Source organism: Esox lucius, chromosome 13 (assembly GCF_011004845.1).
Source record: "Esox lucius isolate fEsoLuc1 chromosome 13, fEsoLuc1.pri, whole genome shotgun sequence".
Lineage (NCBI taxonomy): Eukaryota > Metazoa > Chordata > Actinopteri > Esociformes > Esocidae > Esox > Esox lucius.
The window spans coordinates 6,564,509-6,585,851 of NC_047581.1; the positions used below are offsets into that span (position 1 = coordinate 6,564,509).

Sequence of the window (21,343 nt, forward strand, 5' to 3'; positions counted from 1 at the left end):
GAAGAAAGTTTTTCGGCAACTCAGAAAAGGTTTTGATTGAATGCTGTCCCCATCTTGGCCATGTCTCTGGGGGACAAATGGACGGACGATGCAGTATTAAGGATTTGGTGTTTCTTGTTCCCTGTTTTCCCTAAAAGCTTAAGAGCAGCAGAGTGGTGTGGTCCAGGGGACAGGGGCTGGGGCGCCACGCATTGACGCGTGTCCCCAAACCGCATCATGTTACACAAAGTAAAAGGCACTTTAAAAAATCTGAACAAATTCCAGTGTATTGTACGTATATAATAGAATGTTTCTTTCATTTGCCCGCACTCCCTCTATTTCGCTCTCTTGCTTTTTAAACTGTATATAAATACTATACTGTGCATACACACAATCATATAGGAAGGAATGCCAGGATAGAGTATAAACACTAGACATTTTATATGTAATATAATATGTATATTTGTGACCTTTTAAAATAGTTTGGAGACAGCTGGTTATATAGGATATAGTACAAAAGGAAAGGGGGGAGTGAGGAGAAGCAAAAGCTTGGAGCACTCTTAAGGTTTAAGGTTCTTCTAGGAGTGAGTGGAGAGTCTTGTGGCTATAAGTTCCAGTTGCTCTGCAGGCAGGACCAACCGAATGAGTTGCATAGGCAAGAAATAACACGTGGCTCCTGAATGAACACATCATACTAGAGAACGGTATTACAAAAGACCTGTCTGAAACAACAACAAAGCTAATATCAGGCCCGGCTGCAGAATGAAATGACTGAGGGGGGATTTTTCAGAAATCAAGGGGGCATATCTAATTCATATACCATTTGCAGTGTTTATGGGGAAACAAAACTGATGGGGCACAGATTTTATCTGGAGCCCCATATTACCCCCCCCCCCCCCCCCCGGTGCTGGGCCTGGCTAATACAATTAATTCTTTCAAATAATAATAGCAATTGTAATAATAATAAAAATGTGTGATTCTATCCAAATGGATAGTACAGATCAATTGACTTCTTTGAAGCAAAAAAAAGTTTTTAAGAAAAAACGTAAAGCGGGATGGCTTCTGAGTCAGCAGCGGATTGGTGCAGGGCTAGGGGAGGAGAACCGGAGGAATGGATGGTGTGTGTGGTTGGTTCTGTCAACCAGCCCTATACTTATACAGGGTGGTCCTTATGCCTATATAGGGTGGTAAGGGGTGGTCTTATGCCTATATATGGTAAGGGGTGGCAGGTGGTCCAGTAGAGGAGGGGCATTACAGTTTAGGGCGTTAGCGCTCATAGTGGCGCTAACCTTCAGTTCTGCTATTTCTGGCTATATGCGGTGTAGTCTACATTTCAGTGTCCTGGTATTTCTGGTTGAAGGCGTTGTAGTCTACAGTTCAGTGTCCTGGTATTTCGGATTTCATATTGGGTAGTCCAGAATTCAGTGTCCTGGTATTTCTGGTTTTAGGCGGTTAGTCTACAGTTCAGTGTCCTGGTATTTTGGATTTCATATGGAGTAGTCCAGAATTCAGTGTCCTGGTATTTCTGGTTTTAGGCGGTGTGGTCTACAGTTCTGTGGTCTGGTTTTTCTGTTTGTAGGTGACGGGGTCTAGAGTTCTGTGTCCTGGTATTTCTGGTTGTTGGTCTGGTAGTAGCCTCTCTTGGTGTGGTCTGCTAGCTGGTGTCGGTACTCCTCCTCTTCTTCGCCTGGGTAGAACCCACGACTCTCAGGGTATGGAAACTTGGAGGAAGGGGTCTGAGGCTCGGGACGGGAGCTGGAACTGAACACACACACGTGCACACACACAGATACATACTGAGGCGCTAAACTCACCATAGAACTTAGTGAAAAGCCAGACACACGTATTCATTCGGAATAGAATAGGAGCTGAAAAGACAGAAATCTTTACGAAATTGGTTGGTTAATACCCTCCCCGGTTGTTCTTACCCTATTGGCTGTGGCCGGCTGTGGTCCAGCTTCTGGGTTTTCACAGGGACAGCGTAGATATCTGGGTGCTTCTGGGCTATTTCCAACTGGACAGAGGAGACAGACATTACTATGATACCTTTGTGACAGAACAACCTAGCAAATACACTACTTCACGCTCACATTGAGATTGACAAACACTTTTCATTTACTTTACTTGTTATACCTAATGCAAACATTTACCCTAAATCTAAAATATTTTATTCCTACCACTAAACCTCTGAAATTCAACACTGTTGTTTGCTCCTTGGGGTTTAAGGCCAGGTGTTTTTGTAAAAGCACTTTGTGACAACTGCTGTTGTAAAAAGGGCTTTATAAATACATTTGATTGATTGATTGATTGATATGTAACACTAAACCGAAGCAGAAACTTGACCACAAGCCTTAAATATTATATAAAGGCAAAATGTCCCAGAATTACAGAGGTTAAATCTTTTTTTTTTTTTTATTCTGGTTCAATAACGCACACAACCACACATCTCTGGAAAAAATTTGGAGAAAAGGAAAAAAGTTGAAAAGGAAAGTTTTGAGTGAGGAACAGAAGGGTTCAATTTGCAGTGGTCTCTTAATTTTAACCCGTCTGTTCCTCACTCAAAAGCTTCCTTTCCAACTTTTTTGGAAAGGAAAGAAAAAGGTGCAGTGGTCTCTTAATTTTTTCCGGAGCTGTACACACACATACAATCCAAAACTCTCACTCTGGCATTCTGGGCCTCCTGCAGCTCCAGCATCCTTTGAGCGCGGGCAAAGTGGTCCATCTTCTCAAAGGCCTTGATCTTCCCCAGAAATGTTCTGAGGCTGGGGTCCTCGGGACTCCCGCCTGGCTGCTCCGGGACCCTTGACACTGCTGTGACTGGGGCCAGACGGCTGGTGGTGTCCTGGGGATTATAGGAGGGTCTGAAGCCGGCGGGAGCAGGGGCCAGGGGCTTGGCCTTGCCGAACGAGTTGAGGGCACGAGGGAGAGGAGGAGGGTCGCTGCTGGCAGGGCTGGAGGAGTGGGAGTCGTAGCTTCGGCTGGGCGGGGCCTCGTAGGCCCCTACCACTCCCCTGGGAGGGGCTACTTCGTCCACGAACAGCAGCTTTACCTGGAGGGGAGGGGGGACGAGCACAGAATAAGGATAGAATCCTTTCACTTCAGTCAACGGAAACATTTAATTTCCATGGGGACCAAACAAAAAAAGTGACAGAAGTGCAACACAAACATTTGTGAAAATGAATAACAGATTTGTGACAAAAAATGGAAAAGACGTTTGAAGATATCATTAACTCAAATCTTCCACCTTCACTACCTCACTGTTTATTGAAAACAGATTAGATAAAAGCTTCAGGTGCTACTTTCCTAAAAACAATCAGAAGACAATGGTAATTTTCAGAACACCATGATCAAACCACAGACATCTATATCAGCCAATTAAAATCATAGAGGCACATGATATAAGATTTCATATGAACTTTTCTCAGGCACACTGAGGCAGTGTTGGTGTCAGCAAGTTGGATCTCTGAAATGAAAATGGATGGCCATCCCTTCCATGCTACATTTTTATGTGACCCCCTAAACACACAAAAAACAGGACTCTACCCCAAAAAATAATGAAGAGATACGCTTAATTTGCTGATTTGCAAATGTGGGAATGTTAGGGGATGATTGTTTGTGAGTCTGCTGGGTGGAGCCAGAACTGAGCATTATGTGATTCTACATTAAATTCCCTCCTGGGTACTTTTCCCCTCTTAACATTTTTGTTGAAAATACTCAACGTAAAGAAGCACTGAGTGATGACGCTGAATAATTTACTAACTTTACAGAGCGGTAGCAAAGTAGGTTATGTCATACTCCTATTTTTTGTCTGCTGGACAGCCAGTCAACCATGCAAGCTGTAGCTAGCTGACTAAGTTTGGTTATGACTTTGGACCTGCCAAGTGCTGAAATTAATAAAGAATACCCCAAAAAGCTAATGTAGCATTCTACCATATGCCACTTGGTTAATCATTTAATTTGGTTGATTCAGATTTTGAGAGAGAAAAAGTTGGCATTTTAATTATTTCTACTGTTCACCAATATGAAGCCATGATCCCTAAAGGGACTGTAATTTCACAAAATTTCACAACGCTAACTTAACATGTAGTTTCACACTCTGTCTATGAGGGATTGTTCTACACTCACAGGACCCTTCTATCACCACAAGGAATTCTAGGAGTTAACGTGATTATGCTAGGTACCAGAGTGGTCCAATGAGCTGCCGTTGGAGGAATCCGAGCCGCGGTGGGCGTGGTTTCTCCAGATGAGACCATTCTTCATAGAGAAGGGGAGTTTGCTTCTTCTGATAGAGTTAAAGAGCTAAGGGGTGGGGTTTCAAACATTGAAACATAAGAGGGTTTTTGAAAGCTACCCGAGGTCCTATAAATATCTTTTCCCAGAAACCTGATGCTCCAAACAGGTTGACATTAACATGCTAAATATGTTTACAGTAGTTGTATTTATTTTTCACTCTTAAAAAAGACAAGAAAAATACAAAAAAGTGAATAAAAAGAAATCGGTGGTAAAAAAAACAAAGGAATTAATAAAGACTACCAAAAACATGTTATATTATACAGTACTATGCAATAGTCTTAGGCACCTGAAATTACTTTAGTTTAAAGTCATATAAATGACTTTAGTTCGTCTTTCAGGTGCCTAAGACTTTTGCCCAATACTGCATACAGTATAATTTTTTTGGAATGAATTAGTATGAACGTTGTCTCTCTCTCACCTTGGGGGAATCAGGTACGAATGCGGGGGGTGGACTCGCGCTGCTGAGGATCTCCCTGCTGCCAACCTTCTTGATGTGACCACGTATGTCTGGACTACACCTGCGCAGGATCTGGCCACAGACATACACATGCACACACACGCCCGTGCACACATATACAAGTGAGCACACAGACACACAGACACACAGGGTCAACAGGAAGTATCATGCAGGTTTACAGGATAAGTCAAAGGTCAACCATGCTGATTGTTTTAGGGGTAATACTGTAGATTTGGTTGTTTCTCAGTAAGGGCAAAGAGGTCACACCGGCTTAAACCAGGTACATAGAGGCCATTGTCATGGTGTCTGGCTGCTAAATAACAAGGGAACACGTTGGTAAAGGGAAGAGAGGAAGTTACAATGTCATGCTGTTAGTATGTAATACTTTTATGCACTCCTACCCCTATGGGATACACGCACGCAGGCGCATGCACACACGCACGCACGCACGCATACACACACACACGCGCACGCACGCACACATGCACCATTTAAGATTCTTGCACAGCTAAACAGAATCTTACAGTTGCCTAATGAAATGTTTCTAACATTTCCAACAAGCTACCGGCCTTTGGAAGGGATTTCATCATAGTGCTGAATGGCCTATTGTAAACTGCACAGAAATGCTAATTAGTTGGTATTGATTTTGGTCATTTAGGACTACATTGGACTGGAGGATACATACAGTAGTGTAATAAAGATGGTTTAACTGTAGAGGGCAGCAGAGATTCTTACAACTCTAGCTGTATAACCCTAAAGCTATTTTATGAGAGGGTTTCCCAATGTAATTTGGCCTGTGACCTAATTTTGATTGAAAATAAGTGCAACCTCATAAAATAGGCATATGTAAGTGATACATTCAATGAGAAATGAATAATACAATTCCCCCCCCAATTCTGATATGCTACCTGGTCATACCCACCCTTTCAAGAGTATCTGAAAGAAACTGGAGACGCATGTTCCAAGGGTATTTTGTAGTTTTAAATGTTAAAACATTTGGAAGAACATGTGTCTTGTTCATTAAGAGTCTAGATGTGTAATACAAGAGCAAAGTACAAAATGCATTTCTCTTTACATACCAATGTTCAAATAAAATGTTCCCTTGTTTGATAACCGTTGGGTTAAGGACAGCACAATAGGCTACCTCTCCTCTGAAATGGGCTTTGTCTGAGTATGTCTGGGGCGAGTGAGTGTGTGTATGCAGGTTTTACTACACTTATTGGGAACACCCTTGCAAGGATAGCAAAAGCAACAGCTGCCTTTGTCAGAATATTTCACAGTGCCTATCAGGATAAAGGTTAGTTTACAGCTTAGATGTTAGGTTCAGGGAAAATATTTCAGTTAGGTTTAGAATAAGGGTTAGGAAAAAACGATCCTGCAATGATATTATAATGTGAAATATGTGATCTTGGTTTTACCAAATATGTGGGTACCAGAAGTCAATTTTTTGCATTAATTGCTAGGTCTACAATAAAACTTCAGGTTAGCGTTGGAATTGGTGTTAGTTTTAGAACTAAGCATCAGGGTTACTGAGAATACGGAATCGTTTTTCTGATCCATACAAACCCAGGGCAGGAAAAACTAATTGTGTGCGCGTTGCTAACAGTGCGTGTGTGTGTTTCTGTCAGTCTCTAACCTCCTCTGCCAGAACGGGTTCAGAGGAGCGGCTGATAGCCGACACGTGCAGCTGGTCAACTGGCTCGTTGTCCGGCTCGTTATCGGTGTATGGCCCGCCCTCGTCCGCCGTATCGTCATAGTCACTGGCCAGTCGGCTGTCCATGCTCAGGTAGTCGGCCGACATGGCTGACAGGTAAGACATGCGGTCGTCGTGGAGATCAAGGTCCGTCTCCGTCCCGTCCAGCTAAAAGAGACACATGATGGATCTTGGTGTACAGAGAGGAAGCAGAAACAAAAACAGAAAAGAAACAAAGAAAGAAAAGAAGAACCCAGCTGTAGAGCACCAGTGGTAGAAGGATTCACACACAGAGCATGCTCAAAACACTGGACAGGAAGTAGAAGGAGCAACTGTATCAAAACGCTGAGTAGTTTGAAGAAACAAAACTAGTTTTAGCAGTGTCAAGGGAAAGTAATGATAGAAAGTTAAAGAAATGACTTGATAGGAAGAATCACAGAATATTATAAAGAAATGAGGACAGTAGGACTATTCTAAAGCATGACTTAACAACAATGATAAATAAGACATGATAGAATATAGGGTTGAAATAGTAAAAGAAGTTTCAACAAGTATACAGTAAAATACATAAATGTACAGTACAGTAGATAATAGAATAGCATAGTATATAGTACAGTAGTGCTGTGCAGTGGGGTATAGGAACAATATAGTTCAGTATCTGGTGTATGTAGAGACATCCATAATTACTGGGACAGTAATTGCTATTTTTGCTGTATACTCAAGGCACATGAAAATACATTGAAAATATGTATATTTCCCAGAAGTACAGACAGTTACCTTTTATTTCTGTCTGCTTCAACACAATATATGTTTTTGTAACTAAGACTAACAGCAGAGTTCCATCCCCCACTTTATGCGCGCATTAGTACTGAGACAATTCAACTAAAAGCAGACCTAAGAAGTATAAAGCTTGTATTAAGTAGAAAAGTCTTTGCATGCAATAACAACAGTGAGACTTCGACCCACTGACATCCCTAAACTCTTGGTATCATCCTTTGAGAAGCTCTGCTAAGCTTTTACTGCAGCCATTCTGAGCTGTTGCTCGTTTTGGGTAGTGTCTGACTCCTCTTCAGCAAGTGAAATGCATGTTTAATCGGATTTAAATCAGCAGATTGACGTGGCCAGTCTAAAACGTTCCTCTTTTCACCCCTGATGAAGTCCTTGGTTGCATCAGCAGGGTGTTTTGGGTCATTGTCCCTTTTCATTGTGAAGAGCCATCCAACAAGCCTAGGGGCATTTCCATGGACACTGGGAGCCAAGATGCTTCTGTACATTCGTTCTGTTGCTGCCATCATTTGTAACATCATCAATAAAGATGAGTGAGCCAGTTCCAGAGGCAGCCATGCATGCCCATGCCATGACACTAACTCCACTGTGCTTCACAGATGGTATGCCTTGGATAATCTGCAGTTCGTTTTTTTCACTACAGTTTTGCCTTTCCATCACTTTGATTAAGGTTCTCCTGTCTCACCTTTACACAAAATTATGTTCCAAATCTGAGACTGATCTTCGTACTTCTTTTATAGACAGCTCCCTTAATCTTCATGTTTGATTAGGCCTACTGAAACTAAACAAGACTCCAAAGGCAAAAGCAAAGGAGAAAACCGAGACCACACATTCAGGTCTTTTATTTGTGAACAATTAATGCAACAAGAAACACCTGATCAATCTGAAACACCTGTGAAACAAATATCCCAATAGTTACACTCGCACGAAAGGGGTGGATGGGTCTCTGAATGTGCTGTTATTCTTGGTTGGTAAAACATACAAGTGTATAAATGGACAAAAATGAAAGGTAACAGTCGGTACTCTCGCCTCATATTCATCTTTTAATCGTACGTTCATGTGTCCTGAGTGTGAAGTAAAGATAGCATTTCTGACCTTACTGTCCCAATACTTACAGAGGGCACTGTATGCTGGGTTTGTTTACCTTCCCGTCAGAGACCCAGACAGCCTGAGTCTGCTGCTCCCTGATAGAGTCCTTCACACTGCCATACCATGCATCGTTGGCCGAATTTACGTCAATGGTAGCTGTACGGAGAACAGGGAAGACAGCGACACAAAGAGCAAAGAGCAATATAGACACAGAGAAGAGAAAGAGAAGAAAAAAATACAAGGAAAGGAAAAAGTGGGAAAAGAAAGTAAGAAAGAGATGAAAGCAGAATGAAAGGGGAGGGTGTAACGGAAAAAGAGAAAACATTATTGTCCCAGCAGTACAAGCAATTTAACTGTTTGTTGATGACTATCCGTTTCCTAATGTCAATAAACAAAGATGGGCCTAACATGAATCACTTGGGATTGTGATTGTGTGTATTAGATGTGGATTTACAGAAATCGAGAGGTCTAACATGAGTCACTGGTCTAATACAGTATTTACTGGAGTATGTACTCCCCTGAGGGTGGGAACTTACAGCAAAGGGCGCAACCTTTTTTGAGATTAAACATAAAAAGTTTAGGATATTGGGATTAAGATTAGGGTGTAGGGAACATAAGGAAAAAACTATTCTGGACCTCTGCATGTTTCTTTAAATGTGTGTGACTGACCCGTAAACAGGTGAGAGCAGGTCTTCCTCAGTTTGACAGCCTGCTCGTAGAGTTTCCTAGCGCTGCGGTTGGATGAAGGCATCAACCTCTGCCTCATGGCCTTAACTCCGGCTTTACTGTCTGGACTGAAGAAGACCACGATTGGGTACCACTGGGTGTAGTTCAAGGTGTCCACCGCCTTGGGAGTCACATCCAGCAGGGCATGCCTGTCCTATAGGAGCCAATGATGGCAAATGGGTTAAATAGAGAGACAGAGAAGTACAGGGAGAGAGGGCCAGGGGGTGGTAGAAAGAGAGAGACAGAGAAAGGCATTAACAGAAAGACGAAAATAAGTAAATAAATCGATGGATAAAGATTTCCCAGAACAAACAGAGTCACAAAGAATTTGAAATCAAACATGGATTAACTCTTCTATCTGTAAGGCAACCATTGGAGCAAATTAGACCCTGGTGCCATGAGAAAAGGGCAACCAATAAAGCAAATTAGAGCCTGGTGCCATGAGAAAAGGGCAACCATTGGAGCAAATTAGAGCCTGGTGCCATGAGAAAAGGGCAACCATTGGAGCAAATTAGAGCCTGGTGCCATGAGAAAAGGGCAACCATTGGAGCAAATTAGAGCCTGGTGCCATGAGAAAAGGGCAACCATTGGAGCCATTTAGAGCCTGGTGCCATGAGAAAAGGGCAACCATTGGAGCACAAACAAGATTGAACCAAACCCATGTTTATCACTTGTTTTCCCTTGTCATTCATACTCAAAATTACTATATTTCACAAAGCTAATATTAACATTAGAATTGCCTTTTCCTGTTTAAGCAACAATGGTATTATTTTAAAAATATCCTTATTTTCCGCGTTTTTCCATGCCAATAAAGCGCTTTAAATGTCAAATGTAATTAAAGAAAGCGAAGGATACAGACACATAAATAAGGTGTCGAGATAGAGGGAGCAGGACAAAACAGACCAACAGACAGAGTGCAAGAGAGACTCCTACCTGCTCAATGATCTGGCGGATGGTGTTCAGTCTCACAACTCCTGAGGATTTTTCAGACCCGGCATCTTTAGGCTCTGTCTCTGACCGTGGACACAGAGCCCATGTTAGTTTTCACTCTAATACAGGCAGACGTTCTTAAACAGACATATTCAGAGCAACATTTTGTTTTATTAATAATCATAAACTTCATTTGATTCATTAAAGCATTTTTGTTTTATCTACACATAATACACAATGACAAAGGAAAACATGTTTTGAGAAATGTGCCAATTTATTAAAAATGAATAACTACAATATCCCATATACATACACTATCGTTCAAAAGTTTGGGGTCACTTGGGGTCACTGTTTTCCATGAAAACGTACATGAGTTTGAATAGGAAATATTGTAATTGACAAAGTTAGAATTAAACATTTTTTATTGAAATAATAATTTTATCCTTAAAATTTTGCTTTTATCAAATAATCCTCCATTTGTAGCAGTTACAGCCTTGCAAACCTTTGGCATTCTAGTTGTCAATTTGTTGAAGTAATCTGAAGAGATTACCTCATTAGGGGTTGAGACATTATAGACAGAATACCATCTGACTGCTCTTCTCTAAATAGTTCTTGTATAATTTAGAGCTGTGTTTAGGTCATTGTCCTGTTGTAGGAGGAAATTGACTCCAATCAAGCGCTGTCCACAGGCTATGGCATGGTGTTGCAAAATGGAGTGATAGCCTTCCTTCATCAAGATACCTTTTACTGTGTACAGTTCTTGCCCTTTACCACCACCAAAGCACCCCCAGATGATGGTGAAGGCCTCTGTGTTTATTTGTTTATTCTTTTTATTGGCCAGTCTGAGATATGGCTTTTTCTTTGCAACTCAGCCTAGGAGGCAAGCATCCAGAGTTGCTACACTGCTGACATTGAGACTGGTGTTTTGTGGGTACGATATAATGAAGCTGCCAGTTGAGGACCTGTGAACAGAAACTAATGTATTTGTCCTTTGGGCACTGGGGCTTCCCACTCCTTTTTGTTCTGAGAAATAGACTTCATTTCTCAGAACAAGAATATACTGACACGTTTCAGAAGAAAGTTTGTTGTTTTGTGGCCATTTAAAGCCTGTAATCAAACCCACAATTGCTGATGCTCCAGATAATCAACTAGACTAAAGAAAGACAGTTTCATTGCTTCTTTAATCAGTACAACAGTATTCATCATCATCATTTTCTTCCGCTTATCCGGGGCCGGGTCGCGAGGGCAGCAGTCTAAGCAGAGATGCCCAGACTTCCCTCTCCCTAGACACTTCCTCCAGCTCTTCCGGGGGGACACCGAGGCGTTCCCAGGCCAGCCGGGAGACATAGTCCCTCCAGCGTGTCCTAGGTCTTCCCCAGGGTCTCCTCCCGGTGGGACGGGACCGGAACACCTTCCCAGGAAGGAGTTCCGGAGGCATCCGAAACAGATGCCCAAGCCACCTCAGCTGACCCCTCTCGATGTGGAGGAGCAGCGGCTCTACTCTGAGCTCCTCCTGGGTGACCGAGCTTCTCTAAGGGAGCGCCCAGCCACCCTGCGGAGAAAGCTAATTTCGGCCGCCTGTATCCGGGATCTTGTCCTTTCGGTCATGACCCAAAGCTCATGACCATAGGTGAGAGTAGGAACGTAGATTGACCGGTAAATCGACCGCATTACTGCAGACGCTGCACCGATCCGTCTGTCAATCTCCCGTTCCATCCTTCCCTCACTCGTGAACAAGACCCCTAGATACTTAAACTCCTCCACTTGAGGCAGGCACTCTCCACCAACCTGAAGTGGGCAAGCCACCCTTTTCCGATTGAGGAACACTGATTCTCATCCCCACCGCTTCACACTTGGCTGCAAACCGTCCCAGTGCATGCTGAAGGTCCTGGCTTGAAGGGGCCAACACGACAACATCATCCGCAAAGAGCAGAGACGAAATCGTGTGGTCCCCAAACCTGACACCCACCGGCCCCTGGCTGCGCCTAGAAATTCTGTCCATAAAAATTACGAACAGAACCGGCGACAAAGGGCAGCCCGTAGGCACAAACAACAGTGAGAGACCTATCCCCGACCCGTAGGCGCAGGGAGACGACCCTCTCGTTCACCGGGGTAAACTCCAACACATGGCGGCAGAGCTGGGGAGCTATAAGCAAACCCACACCAGCCCGCCGCCTCCCACCATGGGCAACTCCAGAGTGGTGAAGAGTCCATCCTCTCTCAAGGAGTGTGGTTCCAGAGCCCAAGCCGTGCGTAGAGGTGATCCCAACTACCTCTAATCGGAACCTCTCAACCTCACGCAATCTCAGGCTCCTTCCCCGCCAGCGAGGTGACGTTCCACGTCCCTAGGCGTCCCTAGTTTCCGTGTCCAGAGATCGGGTTGTCTAGGCCCCCGCCTTCGACTGCCGCCCAACCCTCTCCGCACCGGCCCCTTATGGTCCCTCCCACAGGTGGTGAGCCCACGGGCTGAGCCCGGCCAGGCCCCATGGGGAAAGGCCCGGCCACCAGGCGCTCGCGTACGAGCCCCAACCACGGGCCTGGCTCCAGGGTGGGGCCCCGGCTGCGCCATACCGGGCGACCTCAAGATTTTTCTCATCATTAAAGGGTTTTGAACCGCTCTTAGTCTGACCTGTCGCCTAGGACGTGTTGGGGGAGACCCTACCAGGGGCATGTAGCCCCAGACAACATAGCTCCTAGGGTCACTCGGGTACTCAAACCCCTCCACCACATTCAGGTGGCAGTTCATGGAGGGGTAGGCTTACAGCACCTGGTATTCCCAGGCGGTCTCCCATCCAAGTACTAACCAGGCCCGACCCTGCATAGCTTCCGAGATCAGACCAGATCGGGCGTTCTCAGGGAGGTGTGGCCGTAAGCCATAAGTATTCAACTGCACTGGCATAATGTCAAAAGGGTTTTCTAATGAGCAATTAGCCTTTTAAAATGATAAACGTGGATAAGCAAACAACGTGCATTGGAATACAGGACCGATGGTTGCTCATAATGGGCCTCTGTACGCCTATGTATATATTCCATTAAGAATCAATCGTTTCCAGCTACAGTTGTCATTTACAACATTAATAATGTCTACACTGTATTTCTGATCTATTCGATTCTTTTTCTTTTTAACCATGACATTTCTAAGTCACCCCAAACCTTTGAACGATAGTGTAAGTATTCAGACCATTTATTTAATAATTTTTTTTTTATAACTTATATAAATTGATCTATGCCTCAAAAAAATTCTCAGAGTTGTACAGAGCGTTCCTTTAACTTCAGTGCCTGGTGTTTGCTTTGACTGGCACTGTGAAGAGTGGGACCTTATACTGAAAGGTGAGTGCTTTTCTAAATAATGTCCTATCAGCTGAATTTGCTACAGATGGATTCAGGTTTTTTAGTGACCTCTTAAGGATGATGAAAGTAAACAGGATACATCTGAGTGTTAGGTGTGCCACAGCAAATAATATGAATATTTATGTACACTTCATTTCTTATTTTTTATAAATTGGCATTAATTTGAACAAAGTATAATAATAAATAAAATGTGGAGAAAGTGAGGACATCTAAATACATTTCGAAAGCAATGTACATAGACAGGCAGACAAGCAGACAGGCAGGCAGACAGACTCACTTGCAATGACGAACAGGTCTGGCAACTCGCTGGCTAGCTTTTCATTGGCTGCGTCGGCTATAGGACCAAACAGTACTACAGGACGCCTAAAACCGGCTATAAGAATTAAGAAAGGTATATAACCAATAAAACATTAATAAACCAAGATTTATGAATAGGCAAAACACTATTTAATAGGCAAAACACTTTAGCAAGATCTGTCAGAAAAGGGCAGACAGTTATTTAAGTAATTTTCAGTTGTCATTTGCCCTTTAGCTATTTACATGTTGTAATAAGATTGCACCCTGCCAATAATATAGTGCAATAACACTGCAATACAATTGCACACTGCGACTACCAGTAACTGAAGTGTTTTTATTCTTTTGAAAGTTGTAAGATTTCATTTCAATTTCTATTGCAGTTGTCCTTTTTTGTTAATCATTGTGACTATCATCTCTGTGAACGTTCCAACACGCACTCTCGATCCCTCTCACGGGCCATTTCTACTTTCTGCACATTTTGTGTGTGTTTGTGTTGTGTTATTTCCTGTGAACTACACTCTAAAACCTCATGTCAATGTGTAGTTCTCTTCAGCACCCCTCCCCCAATCGCATGCATTTCATTTCCTGTTTTTCCCCCATTGATAAGACCATACCCTCGCGGAGCACGACCCTCTCGTATGCTGGGAAGCGCGTGGCGACGGGCGCGGCACTGACGTCCTCTCGGCTCTTCCTCAGCTCCTTCCTCTTGGCCGCACGTTGACCCCTCAGACGCCAGAAGTCGGCGCGGTCTGTCCCGGCAGCCCTGTGGGAGTTCTGGACGCTCGCCATCTGATCGGCTCTGGGAGACATAAATGGCGGAGATGTGGGTGAAGTGGCCGGTGATAAGAGGCGTGTGTATGTGATATCAAAGTCTCTTCAATAGCATTAAAGGATGGTGAGAGATTTGACTCTTATTTGACTCCGGCTGAGTGATCCCGTGGCAGTCAAAGGATGACTGGGGAATCTTATCTTTCCTCTGAAAGTTACTATACAAGGGCCTGATCCTGACCCCAGTGTGCTACTGTAGCTAGCTCCCAACTGTCTTGGTCTAACCTTTAATCTCAGCCATGAGGCCATACATTTACATTTTAGTCATTTAGCGGATGCTTTTTATCCAGACCAACTAATGGTTTTGGGGAGATCTAGTCATAGCTAAGTGGAACAATAACTCAAGTAAGTACATCCTACTCTTGCTAGTGATGACGACTTGGGGACAATTACCAGCCCTTGTTACAGGGTACTCAGGAAAGATGAACTTCTCTTGTTAGTGGTGACAAGTTAGGGATAATTACCTATAACTTGTGAAGGAAGACTACTTAGGGGCGATTAACCAATCTTGTTAGGGATGACGACTTAAGCCTGTTTACCGGCTCGTTAGGGACAATTACCGGCTCTTGTTAGGGACGATAATGACTTAGGGACAATTACCAGCTCTTGTTAGGGACGACGCCTGACGGATGATTACCTGCTCTTGTTAGGGATGATGCCCTTCTCCAGTAGCTGTTTGTCCTTGCCAGTGCGGATGGCCAGCCAGTTGCCCAGCTTGCCGTCATATAGGGTGTCCACCACCTTAAAGATCTCCCCTCTGGAGAAGGCAAGGCTCTGGGGAGTCTCCCGTTCATACTCAAAATGAGTCCTGATGAAGAAGGAGTCGCCACGTCCGGACAACAGGACGTCATTATAGACTGGAGACAGAAAAAAAAAGATGACGAAAGAAAGACAAAATTAAGAACAATGAGATAAATCAGGCTTCGCTCCTCGCTCATGCAACAAGAACAGCAAACAAAAATATAAAAAACTGTAAAGCTGTAAAATAAATATAAAAATAAAGTAAAGTATTGGGCCCTTGTTTCTTGAGATGAAATAGAAGATTGTTATAGAATAGAAGATATGTTGTTTTAATTTCCTATGTCTGTAATCCATACATTAGGGCCTAATTAATTAATTTCATTTGACTGATTTGACTAAAACTTTACAATTGCTGAAATTGTTGCCATGTTGCGGTTATTTGTATATTTTTGTTCCATGTAGAAATGTACAACACTGTGCTTCAGTGGTCAACACCCCCTGGAGATTTACAGAGCCTTTGGTCCAGCCTTGCACTTGCTTAGAGTCCAAACCTGTACGCCTTAATGGCCAGTGAACAAATTCGAGAGTCAACTGGAACATTTAGTGGCTTATGTTGTTCCTTACTAGCCAGGTTCCATGTTCTACTTCCCTGTGTCCCCATTCAGTCCCACGATTCACAGATCACGCCAGCAGACCTCTAACCCCCAGGCACTCGCTCAAAAGAGATGGAGAGGGATTATGAGCAAGGGACAGAAAGAAAAAGGCCAGAGGGAGAAAGAGGCAGAGGCGGGAAGCAGGAGTGAACAGAGGGAGAAAGAGATAAGACATTAGGAGAAAGAAAAAGGGAGAAATAAAGCAATATTGAGAAGAAAAAAAAAATATAGGGGAAAAAGAAAGAAAAAAAGGAGAAACAGATAAGAGTGATTGTGACAGTAGAGGTCAGTCATGCCTGTCCTTGTCTACGCTGGCGGTGAATGTGTGTGTGTCAGTGTATAGAGCACACGGTTTGGTGGGTCTCCAAGATCAATAGTATCCCCACACTGCCTTCCTACAACCCAGCTGCTAGCGTTGCACTGCCTGGCTGGATAACGGGCGGCACCCCCAACAATACACTGCCCCTCCCAGCCTGTCCATCTCTGTCCGTCCGTTAGAGGACGATGGCTCCTCACACACAGGGACTATGGACCCTGGTCAAAAGCTGTGCGCTATAAAACGGATGAGTCCCATTTGGGTCTTGTCCTGTTCAAACAGATCAAGTGGAGCAGCCGTGCTGAAACTTTTGGCACTAAACAGTGGCACTGTTCTCCTCTGGCACACAGGAATACATCTCGGTGAATGCCAATACAGTAACAAAGATTCCGTCATTACATGTCACATTTCAGGGCCAACTGCTTTAGGAGGCAATGCTTTAGGAGGCATTATGCAACTGTATGTCCTTGTCTCTGTGTGCGCACGTGTGTGTGTGTCTGGCTATAACTGGTTCCAGTGCCGATGGGCAACAAGCTGGTGTTCTGTATCATCCTGACACAAAGTTGGTCTGTGTGCGTGTGAGCGCGCGTGCGTGTGTGGCCCTGGGGTCGGACCCACGGTGTTTGTTTAATGAGTAACAAGCAGAGCGTGGAGAGCAGTGTGCAGTTCTGTGCTTGAGGCATTATTCCACTGTCCACTTTAAACCCGTCATATCCCTGTTCTTGGGTTCTTCTCGTGCCATTGGAATTCAAGGTTTTTACTTAAGACACAAAGTTTTAATGTATTGTAGTTGAACACAATGGAATCCGCATTGCGCTGTCTTGTCTAGCCCTGTTTGGAACTCTGTCGTGGGTTTGAGGTTTTATGGGGACGGTAAGGAGAGCAGCTGCTGCATGTGCAATAGGTAAATGGGAGTCTAATGAACGGAGTAAAATATCAACCCTGAGAATTAAAATATCAACCTTCAGCGTATTCCGACTAGACTTCTAGGAAAACGGACCAACCCACTCCAACTTCTCCTCAGAGCTGTGCTGAAGAAACCTCACCGTCAGGTTTGCTCTGGGCCAGTATGGTGACATCCTCTCCTTTAGGAATTTCCAACAGAAAGAGTACGGCCTCCTCTCTCACGATGCCTCGGAAGTCAACGTTATTCACCTGCGCACACACACACACACACACACACACACACTTCACAATCTAATTACGAGTAGTTTTACAGACTACGATTCATAATGTGTCTGCCAGGGACTAACACAACAATTTGAGGTTTTCTATTGAATTCAGATGTCGCTCAAGGTCAAAGGTGGATACCTTCATGATCTGGTCTCCAGTGCGTAGCCCCTCCTCTTCGGCAGGACTGCCCTCCTGAATGCCAGCGATGAAGATGCCCACGTCGTTGCCCCCCGCCAGCCTCAGACCCACGCTGTCCCCCTTCTGGAAACTCACCATCACCGTGTTCGGCCTGAGGGAATACGGTTACGACAGAAACAACTCAAACGGTGTAATTCTTCAGAACCAGGGCTGTGACTATATAACTACATAAACTACCCAGTTGTACACACAAAACAAAAAGGGAAAATGGAAGAGGAGGATGAGAGAAAAGGAAGGAGAAGAGGAGGAATGAGAAAAGATAGAGGGGAGTAGAAATGTATCTGATCCACTTACCCATAGAGTTCCACGTCCTCTGGACTGGGGCGCAGCAGAATCTTTGGAGTGGTTTTTACTGAAGCTAGAACACAACCAAAACACATTCACACATTAACATGCTCTCACACATCTAAATAATAAATGCATTTGAAAACGTTGTGAAAATGCCACTGAAAAACTGTGAATTAAAAACATGGGCACTTTATGAGATTAAAAAAATAATAATAATAATATGACAAGTACACGAGTACAAGACGTTTTCTAGATGCAAAGTGGAGAAATTATGCATTGTGGGTACCGTTCGGCTCGTCAAGGCGTTGCGGCCCCCCTGAGTCTAGGTTGGCAGGCCCGGGGGCGGGGGGGTCCTGTGGGGCAGGCACCCTGAAGGGTGAGGCCATGGCAGACATCTTGGCTACCCTGGGAGAGTCCTGCAGACTGGTCACAGGCCTGGATGGGAGACACACACTGGACAGGTTGGTCAAAGCAAAACTGAAAGACACCACATCTAACTGACCTGCACGACATTCATACTTTAGAATGTTTTTGTAATGATCCCCCCTAATTGAACTCACATCCCCGGTTATGCAAGCATTACTGTATACCAACTGACCTACAGACTCAACTTCCTGCCTCCCTAGTTGGACATGGTTCCAATACTGGTGTCCAGCAAATTCAAGTCTGGCACTACTTTTACATTTTATTAATTGGTCTTCTTTTATAGTAGAATGAAGGGGGATGATTCTGTAGACTCTCAGCTACAAGCACGATGAAGCACAGACTAACTTTTTGCAATGTGACAATGGCAAGAAAAAAAGTAGTATGTTCCACGTTTTGCTTTTTATTCATAGAAAATATATCTGCTCCAACCCTCCATTGCTCTCCTGCGACTGCCCATCTGCTCTCATGCATCTCCCTCCATCCCTCCCTCATACCTGGGGTTCTCTCTATCGTTGGAGGAGTGGGAGGAGAGGTCCGACTGACGAGACCGCCGGTCCTCCTGTGGAGAGTAGGAATGGTAGGACTCCATCTCGGAGATGTCTGAGAAAGAGAGATAAGGGGAAAGAGGAAGAGAAACAGGGTGTTACCGTGGCAGCAAATGCTGATGGTTGTTCCCTTCACCAGGAGAATCACACAGGTACACAAGCGGAAACCTGATTTGTTGTCCCAAGAAATAGGCCCATCACCAACCCAGCGGTAGTTGCGTCAGAGCCAAGAGTCGGCCAGTAGAGTTACCAAAGTTACTTAAGTATTCTGTCAAACCCATGCTCTGTGTGACTTCAAAGCACATCCCACAGTTCTGTACTAAACGGTCCTTCTTAATCTACAGTATTTATGCAAAGTAGATCCTGCCATTCTAAACCAAAAGAACACCCCCATGTTCCTTATTGCTAAGATAGTTACATTATTCCAAACTGTTGTGACTGTTAGAAATTCTGAATTTACAAAGCCATTATGACACAGTATTTAGTCTGCAAATATTGTACTATTTATGACTAAAGCAGTTACTCTCCAGATCAGTGCAGTGCATTTATTCTAAAACCAGAGACGACCGATAAAAGTAAAAAAGTTAGTCACCATAACAGCTTCCATGTGTTTTGGCATACACTCTACAAATGTCTGAAACTCTATTGAAGGTTTCATTGTTTTTATGTTTTCAGGCGGTGATTGAAAAGTCTGCTTGAAATTTCCTGTTTCCTCTCTTTTACTCCAATGTTTCCTTAATATTGCTAAGTATGTCAGGGTAGTAGGCAAACAGTCTCATACGAGTGTCATGAGAGGTTAGCAAGCGCCAGTAGACACATTCCTGACACACACCGATTGTACAGATCTAACAGGCCCCAGTCAATGTGTTCTGCCAGGCTGTTCCCGTTCCTTCCCTCTGATGCCAATGCCAATGAGAAGCCTTTCATTTGTCTGTCAGGGGTTTGGATCTTGTCAATCTGTGGCTGTCCAAAGTGTCGGACTCAGAGCAGTGCTCGGAAGTGCCAGAAGACGAGAAAAGAAGACAGGGGGAGTTGTCAGACATAGAAGCCTGCGGAAAGGAGCTCAAAACAGGCTTTGACAGAAACCATGTTATAGAAAGTCTGTGAAAAGTCCCTGTTTAAAATGAGCCTTGTATTGAAACAAATGTACAGTATACAGTAGTATCTAGCACCCTACCCACGTATATAAGCTATGGGCCTTGAGTGATACGTAAAAACCAATGCGCTCCGGCCAGATAAAACTCACAGACACTCAATCACCCCCTCTCTACAGCTCAGTACTTGGGACGCTAGTTACGATGTACGCCGGCAGTATTTTCAGTCACACTCCATTACTCAATACGTTCTTCACATTTAACTATTGGCCGTTTCAAAAAGTGATGAGTAAATTTGTTAGTGGGGGAGTTTGTCTGGGACAGGTCATTAAATGGCTACTGAACGTATGGCTACTGAATGTATGGCTACTGAACGCATGGCTACTGAGCGCATGGCTACTGAGCGCATGGCTACTGAGCGCATGGCTACTGAGCGTATGGCTACTGAGCGTATGGCTACTGAGCGCATGGCTACTGAGCGTATGGCTACTGAGCGTATGGCTACTGAACGTATGGCTACTGAACGTATGGCTACTGAACGTATGGCTACTGAACGTATGGCTACTGAACGTATGGCTACTGAATGGGTTCCAGTTGATGTCCCTTAGACTGCTACTGTCACACAGCCGCGTGTAGCCAACACCAGCAGAGGGGAAGAGATGACTGGTCCACCAGAGAGAGAGGCAGAGAGAGAGGCAGAGAGAGAGGCAGAGAGAGAGGCAAGAGAGAGAGGCAAGAGCGAAGGACCGATAATACAAGAGGAAGGAGGAGAGAGGGAGGGAGGGAGGTGTGAGGAAGGTATTTACTGAGTGGTGGTGTTGCATCGGAAAGTTCCTGTTGCATTAAGCCTCCTCAGCTCCTGTAAAAAACTACAGACAGACAGACAGGCGGACGAAGACAGACAGACAACCTCTCGTAACAGCAAATATATTTCCAGGACAGCCACACAAGCACAGCAGCAGGAGGCCATTCCGATATCATAACTCACAAGCCGCAAAAAGGTTAAAACTAGAGAAGGAAAAAAGGCTTGTGCGTCTGTGTTTCGGGCTGGCTTCGATGCGTGTGTGTGTCTGTTATGCTCTGAACAGAGTGGTCTGGCATTGCAATGTGGGCCCGGCCCTCTCCCATCCCTCCCATTCTACCCTTCTCCATCCTTCTTTTTAATCAGAATACTGGCAAAGGCACAGGCTGGGTCTTTGGCAGGGGACGAGAGAGATAAACAAACCGAGCTACAGAAAAATAACAGATCAAATCCAGCGTTAGAAGTTATTTTTTTTACTCTAGGGTGAAAGCGCATGGGGGTAATTTAGAGGAAAGGTTTGGGATTAGCGTTAACCTTATCAGACACACTAGCCCTCAGATCTGTTCCATTATGGACGCTGGGATTAATTTCAGCCTGGCAATCTCATCTGGACAGTCTGGATTATACAGAGGGGTGAGGATGGGTGAGAGAAACATGGGCGAGAGAGGGACACAGAAG

The 21,343-nt window shown here is 44.3% G+C and overlaps 1 protein-coding gene and 1 non-coding gene across 10 annotated transcripts in view; both read right to left on the reverse strand.

Annotated features, from left to right (window-relative positions):
• Nucleotides 1-876: 876 nt before the first annotated feature.
• LOC105014079 (tight junction protein ZO-2) overlaps nucleotides 877-21,343 on the reverse strand; it is a 125,460-nt gene continuing 104,993 nt past the window's right edge. For 8 of the 9 annotated variants that reach the window (XM_034296708.1, XM_020052583.3, XM_034296705.1 and 5 more), the window contains 16 exons: nucleotides 18,719-18,824; nucleotides 18,085-18,233; nucleotides 17,805-17,868; nucleotides 17,451-17,601; nucleotides 17,186-17,294; nucleotides 15,067-15,286; nucleotides 14,216-14,400; nucleotides 13,582-13,677; nucleotides 9,957-10,036; nucleotides 8,967-9,177; nucleotides 8,353-8,453; nucleotides 6,366-6,590; nucleotides 4,691-4,801; nucleotides 2,642-3,028; nucleotides 1,908-1,993; nucleotides 877-1,740 (listed from right to left, as the gene is read on the reverse strand). In XM_034296708.1, the coding sequence (XP_034152599.1) occupies nucleotides 1,569-1,740; nucleotides 1,908-1,993; nucleotides 2,642-3,028; nucleotides 4,691-4,801; nucleotides 6,366-6,590; nucleotides 8,353-8,453; nucleotides 8,967-9,177; nucleotides 9,957-10,036; nucleotides 13,582-13,677; nucleotides 14,216-14,400; nucleotides 15,067-15,286; nucleotides 17,186-17,294; nucleotides 17,451-17,601; nucleotides 17,805-17,868; nucleotides 18,085-18,233; nucleotides 18,719-18,824 (2,453 nt within the window). In that variant the 3' untranslated portion in view covers nucleotides 877-1,568. Of the gene's footprint in view, nucleotides 1,741-1,907; nucleotides 1,994-2,641; nucleotides 3,029-4,160; nucleotides 4,279-4,690; nucleotides 4,802-6,365; nucleotides 6,591-8,352; nucleotides 8,454-8,966; nucleotides 9,178-9,956; nucleotides 10,037-13,581; nucleotides 13,678-14,215; nucleotides 14,401-15,066; nucleotides 15,287-17,185; nucleotides 17,295-17,450; nucleotides 17,602-17,804; nucleotides 17,869-18,084; nucleotides 18,234-18,718; nucleotides 18,825-21,343 lie in introns of those variants that run through there. The other variant, XM_029124475.2, reaches the window with a different exon arrangement.
• On the reverse strand, nucleotides 12,709-12,827 carry LOC114840735. The gene has a single exon (XR_003782826.1). It is a non-coding gene; the product is annotated as a 5S ribosomal RNA (ribosomal RNA).